Genomic DNA, 23,333 nt, shown 5'->3' on the forward strand with positions numbered 1-23,333 from the left:
AGAACCATTCAGAAGCCATGTTGAGGGGGACTGGCATTTCACCCAGCGGTTAAGATGTCACATAAAATGCTTGTGTCCCGTATCAAGTGCTTGGGTTCCAGTCTCAGCTCCTCTTCTAATTCCAGGTTCAAGCTAATGCACACCCAGGGAGACTGCAGGTGATGACCCAAGCAGTTGGATCCTTGCCACTTGTGTGGGAGACCTGGATTATGTTCTTATCCCTGCCACTTGCTTAGGAGACTTGAATTATGTTTCTCCAGTTGTGTGCACTTTTTCCTTTTTATAGTTTTGATACTTAGTTGCACAAGAGTAAAATTTTAATACATAACAAAAGGTAAAACATCCTATACTTGGTTCTATAAATTGCTTTAACATTGTACCATTGTTGAATCTGCAACACTCTATTCTCTTTTATCTTCTCCTTTTGAGATGTTTTCATTGTTAAGGGACTTTGTGTTTCTCTATTGTTTGTAAACATGGTAAAAATTTCCCAGAGCATTCAAGTAATATTTGTTGATTGAGGAAATGAGAGATGCCTTAACACTTTCGCAGTTGATATCCCTTCTCTGTTCATCTTTGTTTAAAAGTTTTATTCATTTATTAATTTGAAAGGCAAGTGACAGATCAGGAGAGAGAGAAAAAAAGAGAGGGAAATGGAGATATCTTTTATTTATTCCATCCACCAAAGCCCACAACAGGCAGGGTTGGACCAGGCTGAAGTCAGAAGCTAGGAATTCCAGCTGGGTCTCCTACTTGGGTAGCAGGAACCAAGTACTTCAGCCATCACTGGTGGCCTCCCAGGTGCATTGGTGCATTAGCAGGAAGCTGGATCAGAAGTGGAGGTGGGACAGAATCGCAGGCACTCCAGTGTGGGTTGCAGTTGTACCAAGTCTGGCTTAATCTACTGCACCACAATGCAGAGAGAGAGAGAGAGAGGGAGAGATTAGAGAGGTCCTCCATCCACTGGTTCACACCCCAGATGGCCACAAGGGCCAGAATTGTGCTGATAAGAAGCCAGGAGCCAAGAGCTTCCTTCACACGGGTGCAAGGGCCCAAGCTCTTTGCCCTTCTTCCGCTGCTTTCCAAGGCCATAGCAGAGAACTGGATCAGAAGTGGAGCAGCCAGGACTTGAACTTGCACCCACGTGGGATGCCAGCACTGCAGGCAGCGGGTTTACCCGCTACGCCAAAGTGGCGGCCCCAGTGTGTGTGTGTTTTCTATTCTTCATATTTCAGTTTTTCTATACTTCTCAAGGCCTGACTTCTTCCTGGCACATTTATGAATTCTTTAGGCCTTAGTACCCAGCTGTTAACTACCTTTTCTTCTTATTATTCATTGTTAACATTTCTGAGAGAAGACATGTGATTGAACCAGTTCTGTTTTTAAAAACTTAACCAAGGACGTTAAAGATGTCTACGATGAAAATTACAAAACCTTAAAGAAAGAAATAGAAGAGGATACCAAAAAATGGAAAAATCTTCCATGCTCATGGATTGGAAGAATCAACATCATCAAAATGTCCATTCTCCCAAAAGCAATTTATAGATTCAATGCAATCCCAATCAAGATACCAAAGACATTCTTCGCAGATCTAGAAAAAATGATGCTGAAATTCATATGGAGGCACAAGAGACCTCGAATAGCTAAAGCAATCTTGTACAACAAAAACAAAGCGGGAGGCATCATACTACCAGACTTCAGGACATACTACAGGGCAGTTGTAATCAAAACAGCATGGTACTGGTACAGAAACAGATGGATAGACCAATGGAACAGAATTGAAACACCAGAAATCAATCCAAACATCTACAGCCAACTTATATTTGATCAAGGATCTAAAACTAATTCCTGGAGCAAGGACAGTCTATTCAATAAATGGTGCTGGGAAAACTGGATTTCCACGTGCAGAAGCATGAAGCAAGACCCCTACCTTACACCTTACACAAAAATCCACTCAACGTGGATTAAAGACCTAAATCTACGTCCTGACACCATTAAGTTATTAGAGAACATTGGAGAAACCCTTCAAGATATTGGCACAGGCAAAGAATTTCTGGAAAAGACCCGGGAGGCACAGGCAGTCAAAGCCAAAATCAACTATTGGGATTGCATCAAATTGAGAAGTTTCTGTACTGCAAAAGAAACAGTCAGGAGAGTGAAGAGACAGCCGACAGAATGGGAAAAAATATTTGCAAACTATGCAACAGATAAAGGGTTAATAACCAGAATCTACAAAGAGATCAAGAAACTCCACAAAAACAAAACCAACAACCCACTTAAGAGATGGGCCAAGGACTTCAATAGACATTTTTCAAAAGAGGAAATCCAAATGGCCAACAGGCACATGAAAAAATGTTCAAGGTCACTAGCAATCAGGGAAATGCAAATCAAAAGCACAATGAGGTTTCACCTCACCCCTGTTAGAATGGCTCACATACAGAAATCTACCAACAAGAGATGCTGGTGAGGATGTGGGGAAAAAGGGACACTAACCCACTGTTGGTGGGAATGCAAACTGGTCAAGCCACTATGGAAATCAGTCTGGAGATTCCTCAGAAACCTGAATATAACCCTAGCGTTCGACCCAGCCATCCCACTCCTTGGAATTTACCCAAAGGAGTTTAAATTGATAAACAAAAAAGCGGTCTGCACCCTAATGTTTATTGCAGCACAATTCACAATAGCCAAGACCTGGAACCAACCTAAATGCCCATCAACGGTAGACTGGATAAAGAAATTATGGGATATGTATTCTTTAGAATACTATACCGCAGTAAGAAACAACGAAATCCAGTCATTTGCAACAAAATGGAGGAATCTGGAACACATCATGCTGAGTGAAGTAAGCCAGTCCCAAAGGGACAAATACCATATGTTCTCCCTGATCGGTGACAACTGACTGAACACCAAAAAGGAAACCTCCTGAAGTGAAATGGACACTATGAGAAATGGTGACTTGATCAGCATAGCCCTGACTGCTAATGGACAACTTAATACATTATCCCTCATAGTATTTTTTTTTTTTGTCTATTCTACTTAATATGACTGGTTTAATTCTGTAATTATCACACAGTTATTCTTAAGTGTTGAAAATTAACTGAAATGTGATCCCTGTTAAACATAAGAGTGGGAATAAGAGAGGGAAGAGATGTATAATTCGGGGCATGCTCGGGCTGACTTGCCCCAATTGGTAGAGTTGGAAACATACCAGGGGATTCCAATTCAATCCCATCAAGGTGGCATGTGCCAATGCCATCTCACTATTCCAAGTGATCAATTTCAGTTCACAATTGATCATAATGAAAGGACTAAGAGTCAAAGGGAGCACATAAACAAGTCTAGTATCTGCTAACACTAACCGATAGAATAAATAAAGGGGAGAGTGATCCAACATGGGAAGTGAGATACTCAGCAGACTCATAGAATGGCGGATGTCCTAAATAGCACTCTGGCCTCAGAATCAGCCCTAAAGGCACTCGGATCTGGCTGAAAAGCCCATGAGAGTATTTCAGGCATGGAAAGCCAAGACACTCTGGCAAAAAGATCTCTGTGAGTGAGATCCCAGTGGAAAGAACAGGTCTTCAAAGAGGGAGGTGCCTTTCTCTGAAGGGAGGAGAGAACCTCCACTTTGACTATGACCGTGTCTAAACAAGATAAGAGTCGGAGAACTCAAGGGGCTTCCATAGCCTTGGAAACTCATGACTGGTGCATAGGGAGATTACTGATGCCATAAACAGGAGTGTCAATTTGTAAAGTCAACAACAGGAGTCACTGTGCACTTACTCCTCATGTAGGATCTCTGTCCTTAATGTGCTGTACACTGAGGCTTAATGCTATAACGAGTACTCAAACAGTATATTTCACTTTGTGTTTCTGTGTGGGTGCAAACGATTGAAATCTTTACTTAATGTACACTAAACTGATCTTCTGTAAAAAAAAAAAAAAAGAAATTATCAATTCCCAACTTGACTCTCACTGGGATTAAACATGACAATAGGTCTGATCTGATTTCATCATCATTTAAAAAAAATCATCTATTATTTTTCACTTTTTGTTTCTGTGTGGGAGCAAACTGTTGAAATCCTTACTTAATGTATACTAAGCTGATCTTCTGTATATTAAGATAATCGAAAATGAATCTTGATGTGAATGGAAGGGGAGAGGGAGTGGGAAAGGGGAGGGTTGTGGGTGGGAGGGACGGTATGGGGGGGAAGCCATTGTAACCCATGAGTCGTACTTTGGAAATTTATATTCATTAAATAAAAGATTAAAAAAAAAAAGCTTTATTTATTCATTTGAAACACAAAGGGATAGGCAGTCAGAGCTTCTATTTGCTAGTTAATTTCCTAACTGCCTCCACAACAGCAATGTCTAGGCCAAGTCAAAGCTGGGGGTTGGGAACTCAGTCCAAGTCTCCCACATGGGTGTCAGGAGCCTCATTATTTGAGAAATGACTGCTGCCACCACAGGGTCTTCATTAGCAGGAAGTAGAGTCAGAAGCTAAAGCCAAGGGTCCAATCTAGGCATTCCCCTGTGGGATACTAAGGGGGACTAGGCCTGACCTTTCCATTTTTTTTTTTTTAAACCTCTTTTTTTATTTTATTTTATTTTATTTTTTTGACAGGCAGAGTGTACAGTGAGAGAGAGAGACAGAGAGAAAGGTCTTCCTTTGCCGTTGGTTCACCCTCCAATGGCTGCTGCGGCCGGCCGGTGCGCTGCGGCCGGCGCACCGTGCTGATCCGATGGCAGGAGCCAGGAGCCAGGTGCTTTTCCTGGTCTCCCATGGGGTGCAGGGCCCAAGCACTTGGGCCATCCTCCACTGCACTCCCTGGCCACAGCAGAGAGCTGGCCTGGAAGAGGGGCAACTGGGACAGAATCCGGCGCCCCGACCGGGACTAGAACCCAGTGTGCGGGCGCCGCTAGGCGGAGGATTAGCCTAGTGAGCCGCGGCGCCGGCCAACCTTTCCATTTTTCTAACATAGATGAATATGTCATAGTTCATTGAAGTATCTATGGTCACCTGTTTTTTTTGTTGTTGTTGTTAGGTGCTCATCTCTACCTCAATTGAGTTGTGCCTAATGAGCAAAGGATATCCATTTTTCAGTGCTTAGGTATATCAGAAAACACTGGTGACAAGTCTAGCATAATATATGAATCTTCTATTTATCATATATCTTAGTATAATCATATACCTTAGTTTACATAGTTGCAATAGTGGTTTAGGTGTTATGCATACCACTTTTTAATTAACTTTTAAATTAAGATGTTATTTCTTATTTTTTTATTATTAATGCTGACACAAATGTTGACAATTGAAATAATACAGTAAAAAGATGTATAAAAATTTCATCTCTTCTTTTTATGATGCAACTAACGTTTACAGTCTAGTGTGTATCCTTTCACACCTTATTTCTTATATAACACTTCTTATTCACCCCTTACTTCTTATAACACACAGGGGATTAGTTTGCATTCACTGAAGTAGAATCACTACATACGTACTTCACTATATTTTTCTCAAAAGAATTCATGAAGTAGCCCTTGAAGTCTGTATGTATCTCCCATGTTTGCATTCATATAAAATTTGTATTTATATATATTACTCACATATTTACATAAAATGCATGGTAGATTTTTAGGGAGGAGGATCCATTTTTTTTTTCTTTTTTCCTTAGTTATTTTCAAAGTAGCTATCATCCCTTCTACTTACTTCTTTTTTAAACTTTTATTTAATAAATATAAATTTCCAAAGTACAGCTTTGGATTACAGTGGCTCCCCCCCCATAATCTCCCTCCCACCCACAACCCTCCCATCTCCCACTCCCTCTCCCATCCCTTTCACATCAAGATTCATTTTCAATTATCTTTATATACAGAAGATCAATTTAGTATATACTAAGTAAAGATTTCAACAGTTTGCACCCACACAGAAACACAAAGTAAAGTACTGTTTGGGTACTAGTTATACCATTAATTCCCATAGTACAGCACATTAAGGACAGAGATCCTACATGAGGAGTAAGTGCACAGTGACTCCTGTTGTTGACTTAACAATTGACACTCTTGTTTATGGTGTCATTAATCACCCTAGGCTCTTGTCATGAGTTGCCAAGGCTATGAAAGCCTTTTGAGTTCGCCGACTCTGATCAAATTTAGACAAGATCATAGTAAAAGTGGAAATTCTCTCCTCCCTTCAGAGAAAGGTACCTCCTTCTTTGATGGCCTGTTCTTTCTGCTGGGATCTCACTCACAGAGATCTTTCATTTAGGTTTTTTTTTTTTTTTTTTTTTTTGCCACAGTGTCTTGGCTTTCCATGCCTGAAATACTCTCATGGGCTTTTTATCCAGATCCAAATGCCTTAAGGGCTGATTCTGAGGCCAGAGTGCTATTTAGGACATCTGCCATTCTATGAGTCTGCTGTGTATCCCACTTCCCATGTTGGATCATTCTCTCCTTTTTAGTTCTATCAGTTAGTATTAGCAGACACTAGTCTTGTTTGAGTGATCCCTTTGACTCTTAGTCCTATCATTATGATTAATTATAAACCGAAACTGATCACTTTGACTAGTGAGATGGCATTGGTACATGACACCTTGGTGCATCCCTTCTACTTACTAACCCCCTCTCCCAATAAATGTGGTAACTAATGCTATAAAATATGCTGGGTGTTCTTCTATATTTTTCTCCATGCTTATTGTTATATATATAAATACTTATATATATGTATGTTTCAAACAAACCCATTTATATCGTTTTGTAGTCATTCCCTTAAAAAAAAAAAGGTGGGGGCTTTTAATATACCTCTGTGTTTAGCAGATAAATTGTATTACTTAGAAATACTTTGTGAAAATTTCTTTAAGTCTGTTGGCTCTAAGTGGAATAACCCTAATTCTTTTTCTTGAACATTTAAAAATTTTTTTCTTCCCTTTTCAACATTTTATTATGAAAAATATTAAATATACAGAAAAACTGAAAGATTATTATAGTGAATACTTATAACTTCAAAGTTATTAACATTCTATATTTGTATTTCATATACTATTTTTTTATCTATCTTTGAAAATTAAATGTAGACATCATGACATTTAATCCTAAATCCTGTAGCACATAGCTCTATGAATAAGGAGGTTCCTCTTTATATCCACATTATCATTATGACACTGAAGAAAGTATTACTGTTATGTCATCTCATACTCAGTGGATTATTCAACTTTGTTGATTCAAAAGCATCCTTTATAATTGTTTTATTTTGAAACAAGACCAAATTGAAGTTACTCCTTGCAAATACTTCTGTCTTTTTATGATAATTGGCAGCAGTTTGCCTACCCTTTTTATCTCCTTTGATCTGACTTCTTGAAAACTGTTGCCCATTAATCTGTAAAATGTCTTCCATCTAGGATTTGCCTGAGTTTCTTCTCATGATGTTATTTAACTTGTTCTTGTCCTCCACCTTTTCTGTGCATCAAAAATTAGCTATAGATCATTGATTAGATTCAGATAAAACATTTCTGAAAAGAATATAGGAGATGCTATGAACTTTATATTGCATCACATCAGGAAACATAATGTTAAATTTTTCCACTATTCATGCAGCTAAGTTTGACCACTTCTTCCAGATCATGATTTCCAGGTATGTTCTCTATAAAGGAACATTCTTCTGCTTTTAATAGTAAATAATCTTGGGGTGATAACTTGGTACGATGTGAATATCTTATTTTCCAACACATAGCCTTGTACCCCATGAATTTAACATTCCTTACACACTTTTATATATGTCTTTTATTACTTTATGTGTTGTGATTTGCATATCTGCTAATTTTATTATGTTTTTTATATTTGTCATCTGGCATAACATTATTCTCTAGTGAAGAACTTTCACTTTTATCTTTTGATATTTCAGAGTTTTCAATTACTTTTCATTGTATTAATACCAACTAGTTATTATTCTTTTTTGAATCAGAGTTTCCAAGTTTGGCCAGTGGCTAACTAGTCAAGCTGTCTTCTCTGTTCTTTTGATGTGATTCTATTCTTTACACAATGGCTGTATATTAACCCAGTAATGAGCAACATGACTATTATTACCCCATCATGGACATTTACTTTGTTTCCAGTATATTTACCACCACAAATAATACTAAACAAAACATCCATTCTTTTAAATAAACTTGTCCTTTAACTCCATTTTCCATGAAAAAATTTAATTTATTAATTTGAAAGGCAGTGTGACAGAGAGAGGAAGAAAGATCTTCCATTTGCTGGTTCATTTACCAAATGCTTGCAGTATCCTTGGCTGGGAGAGGCTAAAGGTAGAACCCAGGAAATCCACTTGGGTCTCCCACAAGGGTGTCAGGGACCCAAACACTTAGGTCATCATCTGCTGCCTCCCAGGTACATTATCAGGAAGCTGGATGAGAAGGAGTGGTAGAACTCAATCCTAGGCATTACCATATGGGATGCTGGTGTTCTAAGTCGTTGCTTAATATGCCGTAACACCCACCCCAAAATTCTTGTATATATATTCTTATATGCAATTAGCAGACTTTTAAAAACATAATTATGATATAGCTGTGCTTATTTTACTTTTCTAATTAAGTTCCCTGCTCCTATAGGTTATCCTTTTTTAAAAATACTTATTTATTTCAAAAGCAGAGGAGAGAGAGAATTAAAGAAATTTTCCATTCAGTGATTTACTCCCCCAAATGGCTGTAATGGCCAGGGCTGGGCCAGGCTGAAGCCAGGAGCCTGGAACTTCATCTGGGTTCCATGTGGGTGTCAGGGGCCCAAGCACTTGGGCCATTTTCCATTGCTTTCTCAGGCACATTAGCAGGGAGCTGGATGAGAAATCAAGTAGCCAGGACTTGAACTGGCACTCTGATATGGGGTGCCAGTGGTCAAAGGCAGCAGTTTAACCTGCTGAGCCACAATGCTGACTGATTTTCCTTCTAAAACTAGGAATAGTGCTAAAATAATGCAATTCTTACTTCACCTTAGTCTAGCCACATTACACTGCCATAATACCTTTGTTTCAAGAGCTTATTTTTCCTTTTTGCTTATTGATTTACTTGTTGTCTCCCAACATACAATGTAAGTTAATAGCAAGACCGTTGATTTATTTTTCATTGGTTGTATCTGGTACCTCATAGTCAGAAATTGTATATAGTAGGCACTTGGTAAATATTTGCTGAATGATTGATTGAATGGATGAATGGATAACTATCTAATTATATTTCTTGAGTCTCAGTTTAATTTTTGTTGCCTATTGTGCTTTGTATTTTTAATTTTTAAAAAAGTTAGCTTACAGAAGGGGCTGTGCTAAAAACATTTTTTGATAATTGCAGAAATAATCCCTTGTAATTGTAAGGAGGGTTTTGCCCTTTTTTTGGTGTTTTTCTGGGTTAAATGAATTCTAAAATTTGAAAAATAAAGGTTTACGCAAACATTACTGATTGTTTTTGAAAACACTTTTTCCTGAATGTTTCTGCTTGACATTACTGGCATATAAAATTCTTATGGATCTTATTAGATGTTAGATGTTTGGAAGTAAATTACCCTTGAGGATCCTGGGTTGTCTTTAGACAACAGAAATATTCTCAAAATACTCTTGGGAATAATTATTATGAAACATAATACATTCTTTGCAAAGAGATCTGGTTTATTTTAAGTAGTAGAATGGCTACTTCTTGAATCTGGGATCTGATATAACCTGGTTAAATACATAGTAATTTGTTTAATAATATATAGTGCGGCATTTATTTTGCAGGTTTATTTATATTAATTCAATTTATTAAACTTTTACATGTATTTATACTTGGCGATTATAAAAATTGCATGATGTCTGAAATAATTACTACTTTGTATTGCAGAATGTGCCCATTTACTTTTGGCTCACAATGCTCCAGTAAAGGTGAAAAATGCTCAGGGATGGAGCCCTCTGGCGGAAGCCATCAGCTATGGAGATAGACAGATGAGTAAGCAATGTGAATTACTGTCATTGATATATGTTCTAAAAATATGAAGTGATGCATTTGAAATATTTTCATTTAGTTTTACTTTCTTTACTTTTTTTTACCTATAAACTTGTTTATGAATTATTTATGGTTTAGGAATTTAAACATTGAATAGTACACAAAAATAATTGAGGAATCTTGTTTAAAAGAATATGTTTTTTTTTGAAGCATTCTTTTTTTTTTTTTTAAGATTTATTTATTTATTTGAAAGGCAGAGTTACAGAGAGGCAGAGGCAGAGAGAGAGAGAGAGATAGAGAGAGGTCTTCCATCCACTAGTTCACTCCCCAAATGGCCACAATGGCCAGAGCTGCGCTATCTGAAGCCAGGAGCCAGGAGCTTCTTCTTTGCACACCAGTGCAGGGGCCCAAGGACTTGGGCCATCTTCTACTGCTTTCCCAAGCCATAGCAGAGAGCTGGATCAGAAGTGGAGAAGCTGAGACTTGAACCAATGCCCATATGAGATGCCAGCACTGTAGGCGGTGGCCTTTCCACTCTACATCGCAGTGCAGGTCCCCTGAACCATTCTACCTTACTGATATTCTTTGATTTTTTTTTTTTTTAATTCATCCAAACTAAATGACTTTTTTAAATGTTGAGACCTAACTGTCCTTTCTGGCAACTGCTTAATTATTTGGATCATTAATTGGAACTAAAAATGATCATAGTGTTAGAACAGTTACCTGCTCTGGTTCCTGCATGTAGGCCTTGCTGGAAGTGAGCAGCAAGACTCCTCTATTTTGTTAGACTCTTTAAGCAAGTATTCTAAAACTTGTTCATGTATGTTTTTGTAATATATGGAGTGTTCATTTATTACTCGTCTCTGATAATTTTATTTTTCAGCTTTACATGAAAGGTCTTATTTTTGTCAAGTACATCTCGATCACTGAAATATTTATACAACTTGAATCTAGATGAGTGGCGATTTTTATCTTCCTAGGAATATCTATTTATGGTTTGATGCTAAAATTATCAATTGAATCTAGCTTTATAGAAGGAAATAGAAAATATTGGCAGTTTTATTAAAGAAATATGTAACATTGAGCACTTAGGAAATTGCATGGATTTAGTCTAATCTGATGCTAAGTTTTGGGCTCATCAGGATACTTTCTTATGGATTATCTTTGTATATATTCCACATACTACAGTTTTGTGGACGTTTGAAATCCTTGGACAACTTTTAATGGTGAATTGTATTTAGGCCTAAGTATAATATGAAATAAAATTGTAATATTTTAACAGCTAAAAATCTATGCTTTTTTTTTTATATACATTGACAGTTGTCCTTCCTGGAAAAACATCAAAAGACCCTTAGGAGAGTAAGAAATAATACTAATTGGAGAATTACTTCAGAGAAAAGATAAAAATGTACAAATCCAAAAGACACTGGGAATTAAGAGTTGCAACAACTATCTTAAGAAACTTTCTTTGCTCTTTTCACTCAGTAGCAGGATGGAGAAGAAGGTAGATGGACTCCTGACTTTCTGAGCCTCAGTGAGATTTTTGTGACTTTTAAGGATTCTTTTATTCATAATCAATGAATACCACTGAGGCCTTAGTATGAAGGCATGTGTGCTGTACGGTGTGTATTATGTGGAGATCAAAGTCATGATCTCTGCTGTTTAGGAATTTATAATGTATTGGGAAGTTCAAATAAAAGTTCATGTAAATTTAGTTATAGGATACTTAGAAATAGATTTTAATGACAAAGACTAAAGCTCCTATAGTTGAGTTCTAGTCTTAAAGTGATTTTTTAAATAGAGATCTTGAATATCCATTCTGAATAGTATCACATTGTATATAATTATGTAATTAGATGCCCATAATTTTACTCAGTGCTTATATTTTTATAATTTCCTATCACATGAAATAGATATTTAATTGAACAACTTATATGCATATTTAGAAATATTAATGCAAATGTATTTATAATGTTAAACATATGTCTGTACTTTGAAGGTATTTTTAGTACTATGATTTGAGTTTTTGATCAATGTTACATTGAGATTTTCTGGGAAGAGAAAATTAGTTTTTTTTTTTTGTTTGTTTTGTTTTTAATCAATGATATTTGGGCTGGCACCGTGGCTCACTTGGCTAATCCTCCACCTGCGGCGCTGGCATCCCACATGGCGCCAGGTTCTAGTCACGGTTGCTCCTCTTCCAGTTCAGCTCTCTGCTGTGACCCAGGAGGGCAGAGGAGGATGGCCCAAGTGCTTGGGCCCCTGCACCTGCATGGGAGACCAGGAAGAAACACCTGGCTCCTGGCTTCGGATCCGTGCAGTGCTGGCTGTAGCGGCCATTTGGGGGAGTGAGCCAATGGAAGGAAGACCTTTCTCTCTCTCTCTCTCTCTCTCTCACTGTCTATAACTCTGCCTGTCAAAAAAAAAAAAAAAAAGTCAATGATATTGTAATATTATTAGCAAGAACTTTTTGAGCTGTTTGGTTTTTGGTTCTGATGGCTGTTACTTTGGTGATATTCATGTACTACAGAAACATACAATGTTAAACTTCTTGTTACAGATTTTAATAGAATTTCAAGATGTTCTGCCTTATGAGGGTTTCTTGGTGAACAATCACTGGCCCGTGCCAGTATCAGGGAAAGAAGGCTACAACTTAAGTCTTTTCCCAATTTATCCCCATGTATGGTCCCCAGCATTCCTCTGAATTAGACAGCTCTGGTTTCTTGTGCTCACTGAGACCTACTTGTGTTTGTCTTTCCTGGAGTTGCTCACAGTTTGCACAGATTTATGTTACAATAGTTTTGGAAATTTTATCAGCCTCTGTCTTTTTTTTTTTTTTTTTTTTTTTTTTTTTTTTTTTTTGTGGCTTATCAGCAGTTAATGTAGAGGGAAAGAGACAGCTAGGTGTCCATGGTGGTTTGCAGTCTTGAAGTAGCAGTCTTCCTCATTTAGTTGGTGCTTTGTTTCTTTTCTAGAGAAGCCTTTCCCAGCTTCCGGACTAGATAAAGTTCTCCTTGTCATGCATTTACACAGTGGTACAGTAATTTCCTTTGCAGTAATCGACATGCTTCTGATTAATTGTGCAATGTCTGTTCCCTACCCTGTATCTGGATGATATAAGCTCTGTGAGAATCATGCATATGTTGCCTTACTCACTGCTTTATCTCTGACACAATATTTTTTGGAAGAGTTATTTTATTTATTTGAAAGGCAAAGTTAGAGAGAGGGAGAGAGTGTCGCGTGCCTACTGTCGCATAGCTTAACAGTAGCAAGTGCGACGTACGACTTATCAGTCACGGGGAAGAAAGGAACACACGGACACAGACTGTTTTTTCCAATTTTATTGTTCACACACCGGGGACACACCAGGGGTTTTATATCACACTACTCATCAGCATGCTCACTGGGGTCAATACACTTATCAGTATCAATATATTTATCAATCTATACTATTTAATACACTTATCAATAAACTTAACAGTACTATTTAATGTGACTTAACTACTTAACCACTTAACTACTTAACCTAACTACTTAATTACTTAACTTAACCATTAACTTAATACATCTACCCAATCTTAACAATATCACTTATCTGCCAGGAAATCAATATTATTATACCACAAGTCACAACAAACACTATCAAAATAGTCTTAAGTACTATCACAATGAACAATACAAGCACTGCAAAAGATCCAATACATAACATTGGTTTGCTACGTATCTAGGCTTGCATCACTGTCACGAATGTGTTTCTCCTGCGGGGAGTGTCCAGTATCCAGAGTTCAATGTCCTAGCAGGGACGGAACTCGGACCAGTCACTTACAGGCAGGAAGTCATGGGAAGGTTATCACTCAGGGCAGTAGGCTCAAAGTTCCCAGGCGGACGGCCAGGCGAGAAGTTGGAAAGATCCCCTGCTGAGAGGCCTGGTCCAGCTTTGTGGTCAGGTCCGGCAGTAAGCTGATAAGGACTCCAGGCAGGGCGGTGAGACGGCATCTTGGCTGGTCAGACATGGTGGCAGGACAGCAAGGCAGCAGCTCCAGATGGCCTCTTGATCCCGTAGTCGCTTTGTTCCACGTAGCAAAACCTAGCGGGCTGGCTCTTTGACTCCAAGTGCGAGGAGATCCAGAGGTTCGCTCGCACTGGGCGACACACACACACACACAGACAGACAGTGGGGTAGTATAGCTCAGGAACAGCTCTGCAGGTCGGCTTGTGCCGTTACCTGCTCCATGCAGAGTAGCGGGCTGCCTCTTCAGCTCCGGATGTGTGGAGATCCGGAGGTTCACACACACCGGGCCCTTTACTCGACTGCAAGGCTGAAAGTGTTACAGCAACTTTTATTAGACAGGAACAAGACTGGAACGGGACAGCTCATGCGGCTAAGGCCACCCAGGAACAGCAGCTAAGGCCGCTCAGGAACAGGTGCAGCTCCGAGAGCTGTGGCTGGAACAGGTCAGGAACGGGTCAGGATCTCTTCAGTGACAGCTCGGTGACAGCTCAGTTCAGCTCCGCTCTTCTTTCTTCCACTCCCAGTGGTTTAAATGCACCAGGGCATGATCCTTGAAAGGATGGAGAGCGGCATCAGGGCTCCCTTTTTATCCTCATTTTTTGGCAGTCCTCCAATTTGCCATCATACAACTTGTGCAGTTTTTATTGGTTCTTACTTATGTTCGAATGGTCCAGTCAATACTGTTCCCGCCTTACTTATGTTTGAATGGTCCAGTCAGCGTAGGTAGGAGGGTATTGCCCATAGCGCACTGTTATCTGACTGACCAGGGATGTCTGCTTGGTATGATTAGGAGCATCTCCCTAAAAGCCATTAGGTATTGCCTCAGCTCCTGACTTATAACAACTCACTTTACTTTTATTTTTGTGGCTAGTGGTAATTTCTTAACTCAATGTTTTACTGTGTTTCCACAGTTCATCTCCTTTTCAGGTAAGCAGTGATCCGTGACTGTTTCTGAGACTCCTGTGGGATTCTCCACGGAGAGACATTGATTTTTCCATCTACTGTTTTACACCCAAATGGCCTGTGCTGGGTCAAGCCAAAGCTAGGAGCCTGGAACTCTATCTGGGCTTCCCACATGGGTGGCAGAGGCACTTGGGCCCAGGTGCATTAGTGGGGAGCTGGCTGGGAAGTGGAGCAGCTGGACCTAAAACCTGTGCACATATGGTGATACCAGCATCACAGATTGCAAGGCCTCTGTTTTTCCAATGAATTAATGAAGAAGTGATTAAAAACTACAAAGAAAATTTGAGACTACTTATCAAAAATCAAATTTTTTCTTAAAAGTATTGGACTCTAATTTTCCATAACTCTCTTGAGTGTTTAAAACTGTTTAATTTTTTGTATTATGTGAAAGTAATGATGTTTGTTGTAGAAAATTAGGAAATTATAGGGGAAAAAAGAAGAAAATAATTTAATACAAAGGTAGCCACTTAACAATTTGTTATATTTTGTTTTTTTTTTTTTTCTGGTCATATTACTCTCCTTTTTGTTTATTTATGAGAAAGAATGAGAGAGAGCAAGGGAGCGGGAAGAGAGAGTGAGCAGGCATTCCCACCTGCCAATTTACTCCTAGTTGCCTGCAATGTCTGGAGCTTGGCCAAGCTGAAGATGTGAGCTAGAAATTCAATCTGGGTATTCCATGTGAGTAGCAGGCATTCATACTCTACCTATCACCACTGTGTCCCAGGATCCACCCTTGCAGGAAGCTGGAGTCAGGAGCTAGAGCCAGGTTTTCCAGTGAGGAATGTGGGCACCTTTGTTGACATCTTTTTTTTTTTTTTTAAGATTTATTTATTTATTTGAAAGGCAGAGTTACAGAAAGACAGACATAGACATAGAGACAACCAACATATGTTGGTTCACTTCCCAAAATGGCTGCAAAGGCTGAAATTTGGCCAATCTGAAGCTAGGAGCCAGGAACTTCTTCTAGGTCTCCCACATGGGTTCAAGGACCCAAGGACTTGGGCCATTTTCCACTGCTTTCCCAGGCACATTGGCAGACAGCTGGATCAGAAGTGGAGCAGCTGGGACTCGAACTGATAGCCGTATTGTAGGCGGTGACTAAGCCATAGTGCCAGCCCCTTTAGTGACATCTTAACTGATGGGCTAAATGCCTGCCGCTACTCTCCAACTTTAAACTCCCTGTTCTTAGAATGAAGACCAAAATCTCTAACTTGGCTTGTATAAGGTCCAGTGTGATAGTGTCACTTTTTCGTCTCTTTTTTTTCCAACTGACTTTCTGTATCTTAGCTCAGCTGGCTTTTCAGTTTCCCCTACTCTTTATACCCCTGTATCCTCCCCTTGCTGTCCCAGTTCCTTGTAATTCTTCAGATCAAGTACAAAAGTATAGGTAGTGACAAAAGGATTCAGAGTAACTCCAAAGTGTCTAGCATAGATTGATGGTGATCTCCTTTATTAATCGACACACAGAATATAGAAAGAAGTACAGTGTGGATTTAATGATTATGTTAGAATTGTTGAGTTTGAGTTCTCGTGGTACATGCAGAAACAATTGCTTAACTAGGAAGTGGGGAATGGAGTGCAGCCTTAGAAGGAAGTGAAAGATGAAAGACATAAATTTAAATACTACTTAGAGTAGTAGGCCAATTTCAAAACCTTTAGGTTAAACAAATTGAAAACTCAAGTGGGAGAAGGATGAGAGAAATAGGTAAGTTAGTTACAGTTTGTTGGAATTCTGCATTTGAATCTTCGAATTCTAATACCTCCTAAATCCTCTAAAGTGAATTTTATCCTCAGTATAAACAGTGTTAATAAGATTTTTACACTGTAGGAGTACCAATACTGATTACTAAAAAGCATACTGGTTATTTTATGTAACAGCTTTCTGAATGTGCACCCATGAAAAATTTTTGAGTTGGTATTATTTTTAAATGTGAATTCTCATAGAACAGGTTATGTCTTTACATATACAAGGATGCTTCAGAGGGTTTGTGGAAAATAGAATTTGAAGTTGTTTATTTTGGTACAAAGAATAAAATCCATATATAATTTTTCATAGTATGCATTTTTATGAACTTTTTGAAGATCCTACTTAGGCACAAATTTTAAAAATGTGTGTGCATTAAAATAAACTTATTTTTTCCACAAATGTTTTAAGGCCCTCATATTACTATATTATATATAGTTGTTGCTACTACCTTTGTAATATTTTCTCATATTTTTCTGACACTTAACTAATTGCCTTCAAGTCAGATACAATTATGTTTAGTTGATGAAATCATATTAGGTTGATGGAATTTTTTGGCTTTTGTTTTATATTGAGATTCTCTCCCCTGTCCTCCTCCCCCAAATAGAATTCTTTCTGTTCTGCATAGTTCCATTTCAATTTGAAGGTAGATCATCACAAAGGCTGGATTTGTACAAATTTGAAACTGTAAAAGAGTATCTAGGTTATTGGCTTCTGCAGTTTCACAGATCAAAGATTTTATTTGAAGATTGATGTAGAGAACCAACCTTTTAATTTTAGCTTATAAGACCATCAACCAAAATAAAACAGAAAACTACTTTTCTTTTCTATGACCAACATTCATTTAAAAATAGATAATTTGTGAAGAAGAAAACATATTCCAGTTCCCAGTTTTTCTTATTTAGTTGCATATCAGTGGAAACTTGAATAATTGAACACTGAAAATGTAGATTAGTGTTTGGGAACTGCTTACTGATGTAGGTCACAAAGCTAGTTAAAGGTATAACTGAAATTGGGGCTCGTGTTTCTTTGCTTTTATGTCTCAGCTTCTACTGTTTCCGGAGACCAGCAGTAATTTAAATACTGCTTTTTTATTCTGGGTTTTGAAAATATACTGGAGTTATAGTTAGACCTGTGGTTAAAAATAAGAATAGGTCCTACTATTTTTCATGTCCTTTCTGGAGTTTTTCCTAATTAGACCTATGTGGACAAAACAAATCTGATCTAAACTTTCACTTCCTTCTTCTTCTTTTTTTTTTTTAAATTTACCTTTTGCCTCTGTATTTTGTATTCCACATACAAAAATGATTTACAAGAATGCATATTGTAAAATAGTAAAAACAACAGCAAAAAGAAACCCTCAATATATGCGTGTGTGTGTATGTGTGTGTGTGTGTGGGTGTGTGTGTGTATACAAGGAAAAAAATATATCAGGACCAGGAGGAAGTCAACATCCATGTCCTTACTTTTTGCTAGGTTTATTTCATTCAAATCTTATATTTTTTCCCTTACTTTGATAATGTTAAGGATGAACTGATTTTTGTCAGCTAATTTTAGATCTTCATTCTAACATAAAAATTATGTTTAATTTCAGGCACAATAGTAAACAATTTATATTCCATGTATATAATAACATTCATAGTAGCTTTTACATTTATTCTGATGTAACAAATGAAAAAGAAACTGACATTTAAGGAAATAAGTAACTTGTTCAAATTTACCCATAACTGATAAGTAGTAAAATTTGTAGTAAACTAGTAATGTGTCAGATGTCAGTCTCCTGACAGTTCAGAAAACACTTTCTAAGAAAAGCTGTTTTTTTAGCTTTTTTAGATTCAGTTATTTTCACAGCTAAAATAGAGTTTATTTATAGATTTTTTTAAAAAAAGATTTATTTATTTATTTGAAAGTGAGAGTTAGAGAGGGGAGAGGTAGAGAGAGAGAGAGGTCTCCCATCCGATGGTTCACTCCCCAGTTGGCTGCAACGGCCAGAGTTGCACTGATCTGAAGCCAGGAGCCAGGAGCCTTTTCCAGGTCTCCTATGTGGGTGCAGGAGTCCAAATACTTGGGCCATCTTCTACTGTTTTCCCAGGCCATAGCAGAGAGCTGGATCGGAAGTGGAGCTTGGTCTCGAACCAGCGCCCATTTGGGATGCCGGTGCTTCAGGCCAGGGCATTAACCCACTGCGCCACAGTGTGGGCCTCTATTTATAAATTTTTATACTGTGTTGGTGGCTTACCCTGTGGGATATCCAATGAGATTCTTTTTTGCACCTTTAGATTTATTTGAAAGGCACAATGACAAAGAGTGCAGGAAAGACACAGAGAGAAAGAGACAGAGAGATTTTTCATTCACTGGTTCATTACCCAAAAGGCCACAATAGGTGAGGTTTGTCCAGCATGAATCTAGGAGCCAGGCCATGTCTCCCACATGGGTGACAGGTTGATGTTGAGTTCTCTCTTCTCATTATTCCTGGGGTTTAATATCAGTCATATTAACCTTAGTTACCATCCTATTCTGCAAATTTAACTCTGATGTACCCTGAATTCTATGTCTTGGCTTCTACAACTCCAGGAGACCTTCAGTTATTAAGACATTGCTTTTTTATTCTGGACTTTTAAAAATATATGGAGAGGGACTGGCGCTGTGGTATAGCAAGCAGGTAAAGCCGCCACCTGCAGTGCTGGCATCCCTCGTGGACACCGGTTCAAGTCCCAGCTGCTCAACTTCTGATCCAGTTCTCTGCTATGGCCTGGGAAAGCAGCAGAAGATGGCCCAGGTCCTTGAGCCCTTGCACCCACGTGGGAGACCTGGAAGAATCTCCTGGCTCCAGGCTTTGGGTTGGTTCAGCTCTAGCCATTGTGGCCATTTGGGGAGTGAACCAGCGGATGGAAGACCTCTCTCTCTTTCTCTTTCTCTCTCTCTCTGCCTCTCTGTAACTCTGCTTTTCAAATAAATAAATAAATAAATCTCAAAAAAAAAAAAAAAAACCATAAAAGTGCAGGTATTTGGTTTTGTGGTAAGATGCCAAGTTGGGATGTTTGAGTCTCAGTTCTGGCTCCCAATTCTGACTTCCTGCTATATAGATATTGGCTGGAAACAAGTGATGGCTCAAGTAGTTGGATTTCTGTCACCCAGGTAGGAGACCTGGATTGAGTTCTTGGTTCCTGGCTTTGGCCTTGCCAATCTTGGAGATCGTGAGCATTCAGGGAGTGAACCAAAAGAAGGGGGCTTTCTCTGTCTTTCAAAAAAAATAAAATAGAATAAAACATATTGAGACATGTACATGTGTTTTATCTTTATATGTAGTAAGCTGTTTTCTAGCATGGAAAATTACATTAAATTGTTGTTTTTTTTTCTTTTAAACTTTAGTTACAGCTCTACTAAGGAAACTTAAGCAGCAGTCCAGGGAAAGTGTTGAAGAAAAACGACCTCGATTATTAAAAGCCCTGAAAGAGGTAGGCTATATTTCTTTGCTGATTTTACATCTAAGGGGTAATTGTAAAGGTAATTTTAGCAATGTCAAAAAATATACTCAAAATTCTCATGATTACTAAGGAGGGTCAGTAAGTGGTAAAAAATCATACTTAGGTTAAACAGTAATTGAAATCACAAAAATACTGTTGTTATAATATACAAGTGTAATCTTAGTAGAGCACCATTTACCTTGAACTAGGAAAATAATTTTTGACTTTGAGTATATTAGATAAGAGCTCTTGAGAAAAAGGAGCTAAGTCTTAGATTATTTTCTGTTGTTCTCTTTCTTTGTATTTTTGACGTCTGAAAGAACTGTGGGAGAAAGATCTGTGTTAGTGATATTCTCTTAGGGTTGCTGTTGCTTTTTCTGAGATATAAAGAGATATAAAAAGAGCTTAAAAATGCTTTACTTAGGTTGCAATAATATCTACATTTAAGTTCGCTTTTTTCATTGTTTAAAATAGGAAAAACTAACTTGTTGATGTTAGTATATTTGCAGGGCTTTACTTACATTCAAAATATATACAATTTTTTGAGAACATTTGATTGTTAATAGTATAGGAAAGACTTAGTATTTTGTATCTAATTTACAAAATAAAAATTTTCTTCATGGATCTCATAGGATGACATGTTTCAGATTTATTGAACTTGTGTTTCACTACCCACAGAAAACTTTCTATCACAGTGGGCCATTTTTTTTAAAGATTTATTTTATTTATTTGAAAGACAGAGTGACAAAGAGAGGTAGAGACAGAAAGAGAGGTCTTCCATCTGCTGGTTCACTCCCCAGATGGCTGCAACGGCTGGAGCTGCGCCGATCCAAAGCCAGGAGCCAGGAGCTTCCTCCGGGTCTCCCACGTGGGTGCGGGGGCCCAAGTCCTTAGGCCATCCTCTACTGCTTTCCCAGGCCATAGCAGAGAGCTGGATCAGAGGAGGAGCAGCTGGGACTGGAACCAGTGCCCAAATAGGATGCTGACGCTTCAGGCCAGGGTTTTAACCTGCTGTGTCACAGTGCTGCCCCCATGGGCCATTTTTTGAAGACTTCTATGATCTATACAAGTAATCATTTTGCTGGTCATTTTAATTTTTATTTTTTTAAAGATTTATTTATTTATTGGAAAGGCAAATTTACATAGAAGCAGAAGTAGAGAGAGAGATGTCTTCCATCCAATGGTTCACTCCCCAAATGGCTGCCAACAACCTGAGCTGAGTAATCCGAAGCCAGAAGCCAGGAGCTTCTTCCGGGTCTCCCACATGGATGCAGGAGCCCAAATACTTGGGCCGTCTTCTACTGCTTTCCCAGGCCATAACAGAGAGCTGGATTGCAAGTGGAGCAGCCTTCTAAAGTTAACTGTTTTTTACAAATAATGCCTATTATTATCATCATTTTAATTATACTCAGAAATGGAGTATTTGCTATCATCTTAAATGTTTAACAGGTTCAGATATGTTCTTATTTGATGAATATGTTCTTGTAAAAAAATTTTTTTAGCTATTTGAAAGGCATAATGACACACAGAGAGAGAAATCTTCCATCTTCTGATTCACTCCTCAAATGGCTACAACAGCCAGGTCCAGATCAGGCTGCAGCCAGGAGCCTGGAAAATCCTTCCTGGTCTTCCATGTGGATTTCAGTGGCCCAAGTACTGGGGACATCTTCTGCTGCCTTTCTAGGCATGTTAGCAGAGAGCTAGACTGAAAGCAGAGTAACCAGGGCTTAAATTGGTACTCTGCTATGGGATGCCCATGTTGCAAATGGTAGCTTATCCATGCTAGCTACAACACTGGCCTCTGTTCTTGTAAAAATTTTTAGTGATGCTTATTTTCCTTTGTAGTTAAGTATGATAATGTGCGCTATTATATTTTATTGTAAGCAATGACCATGTATTTTTTAAAAATTTCTTCCTCAAACTCCAAGTACTTAAATTAATTTTTTAACTTCTTTCTATAGAATTTGAGTGATACAATGGTTTTTAAAGCAAAATATTAAGCAGATATAAGAGCTGTTACTAAACAAGATATATTTAGTAATTACTTACATTTTATTTCTTAGCTAGGTGACTTTTATCTAGAACTTCACTGGGATTTTCAAAGCTGGGGTAAGCATATGCTATATTTTACTGTAATATATGTATTCATGCAGAAATGCAAATACAGAATTAACTTATATAGAATTGTTAGCATAACAAATTTTATACTTTAAGGAAAATTAAATGTTTTCATGATATTGAATATAACGGTTTTAAAGTCTTGTAGTGATAATAATTATCCTGTAGTTCCCTTGTTAGTAGTCTTTGACTAATACAATTCACAAGTTAGTACTAATGTTATTATCAGATATTACTGAAACTTTAATCTACTTTTTAATAGAGTAGTAACTGTAAAAGTTTTAGAACATCATGGAAAATTACCAAATATTTTTAAGTTTCCCATTACTGCAATCACTGTTATCATTTCATATGAATTCTTTAAAATACTTCTTAATGCTTTCAAATTTATGTATGTATACACACACACACATATATATATATTAGATATATTAATGTGTATTCACACACATACGTACATGTGCATATATTCACATTCCCTTAGATTAGATTTTATCCCCATGGGATCACAAAGATATTATACAGATTGACATTTTTACTCAATATTTTGTGGATATCTTACCATGTTAGTTCCTGTGGAAATACTTAACAAATGTGTAGTACTTTATGGCATGGATGGTTAAGGTTTCCCAATGTACTTAATCTTTAAACGTAGAATTTTTTTTTAAAGATTTATATTTATTTGAAAGACAGAATTACAGAGAGAGGGAAAGACAGAGAGAGAGGACTTCCATCTGCTGGTTCACTCCCTAAATGGCTGTAACAGCCAGAGTGGGACCGATCTGAAGCCAGGAGCCAGGAGCCAGGAGCCAGGAGCTTCTTATGGGTCTTCCACGTGGGTGTAGGGGCCCAAGGACCTGGGCCATCTTCTGCTGCTTTCCCAGGCCATAGCAGAGAGCTGGATCAGAAGAGGAGCAGCCGGGACACTGAACCAGTGCATATATTGGTTGCCGGCACTGCAGGCCGGGGCTTTAACCCACTGTGCCACAGCACCGGCCCCTAATTGTAGAGTTGTAAACTCCATGTGTAATTATTCTTTTCCTGCACTGTTACTCATCACTGTT

General features: G+C 38.1%; 1 protein-coding gene across 12 annotated transcripts in view; it reads left to right on the forward strand.

The window, feature by feature from the left end:
* ANKRD13C (ankyrin repeat domain 13C) overlaps positions 1–23,333 on the forward strand; it is a 132,208-nt gene that overhangs the window by 39,810 nt on the left and 69,065 nt on the right. For 9 of the 12 annotated variants that reach the window (XR_007924037.2, XR_011390665.1, XM_002715925.5 and 6 more), the window contains exons 3-5: positions 9,864–9,968; positions 20,057–20,142; positions 22,215–22,260. Coding sequence is in view for 10 of the 12 variants with exons in the window: in XM_002715925.5 (XP_002715971.2) it covers positions 9,864–9,968; positions 20,057–20,142; positions 22,215–22,260 (237 nt within the window). In the remaining 2 variants the exon portion in view is untranslated. The remainder of the gene's footprint in view (positions 1–9,863; positions 9,969–20,056; positions 20,143–22,214; positions 22,261–23,333) is intronic. The other 3 variants (XM_070078280.1, XM_070078282.1, XM_051857627.2) reach the window with 1 other exon arrangement.

Source organism: Oryctolagus cuniculus, chromosome 7 (assembly GCF_964237555.1).
Source record: "Oryctolagus cuniculus chromosome 7, mOryCun1.1, whole genome shotgun sequence".
In the NCBI taxonomy this organism is placed as follows: domain Eukaryota; kingdom Metazoa; phylum Chordata; class Mammalia; order Lagomorpha; family Leporidae; genus Oryctolagus; species Oryctolagus cuniculus.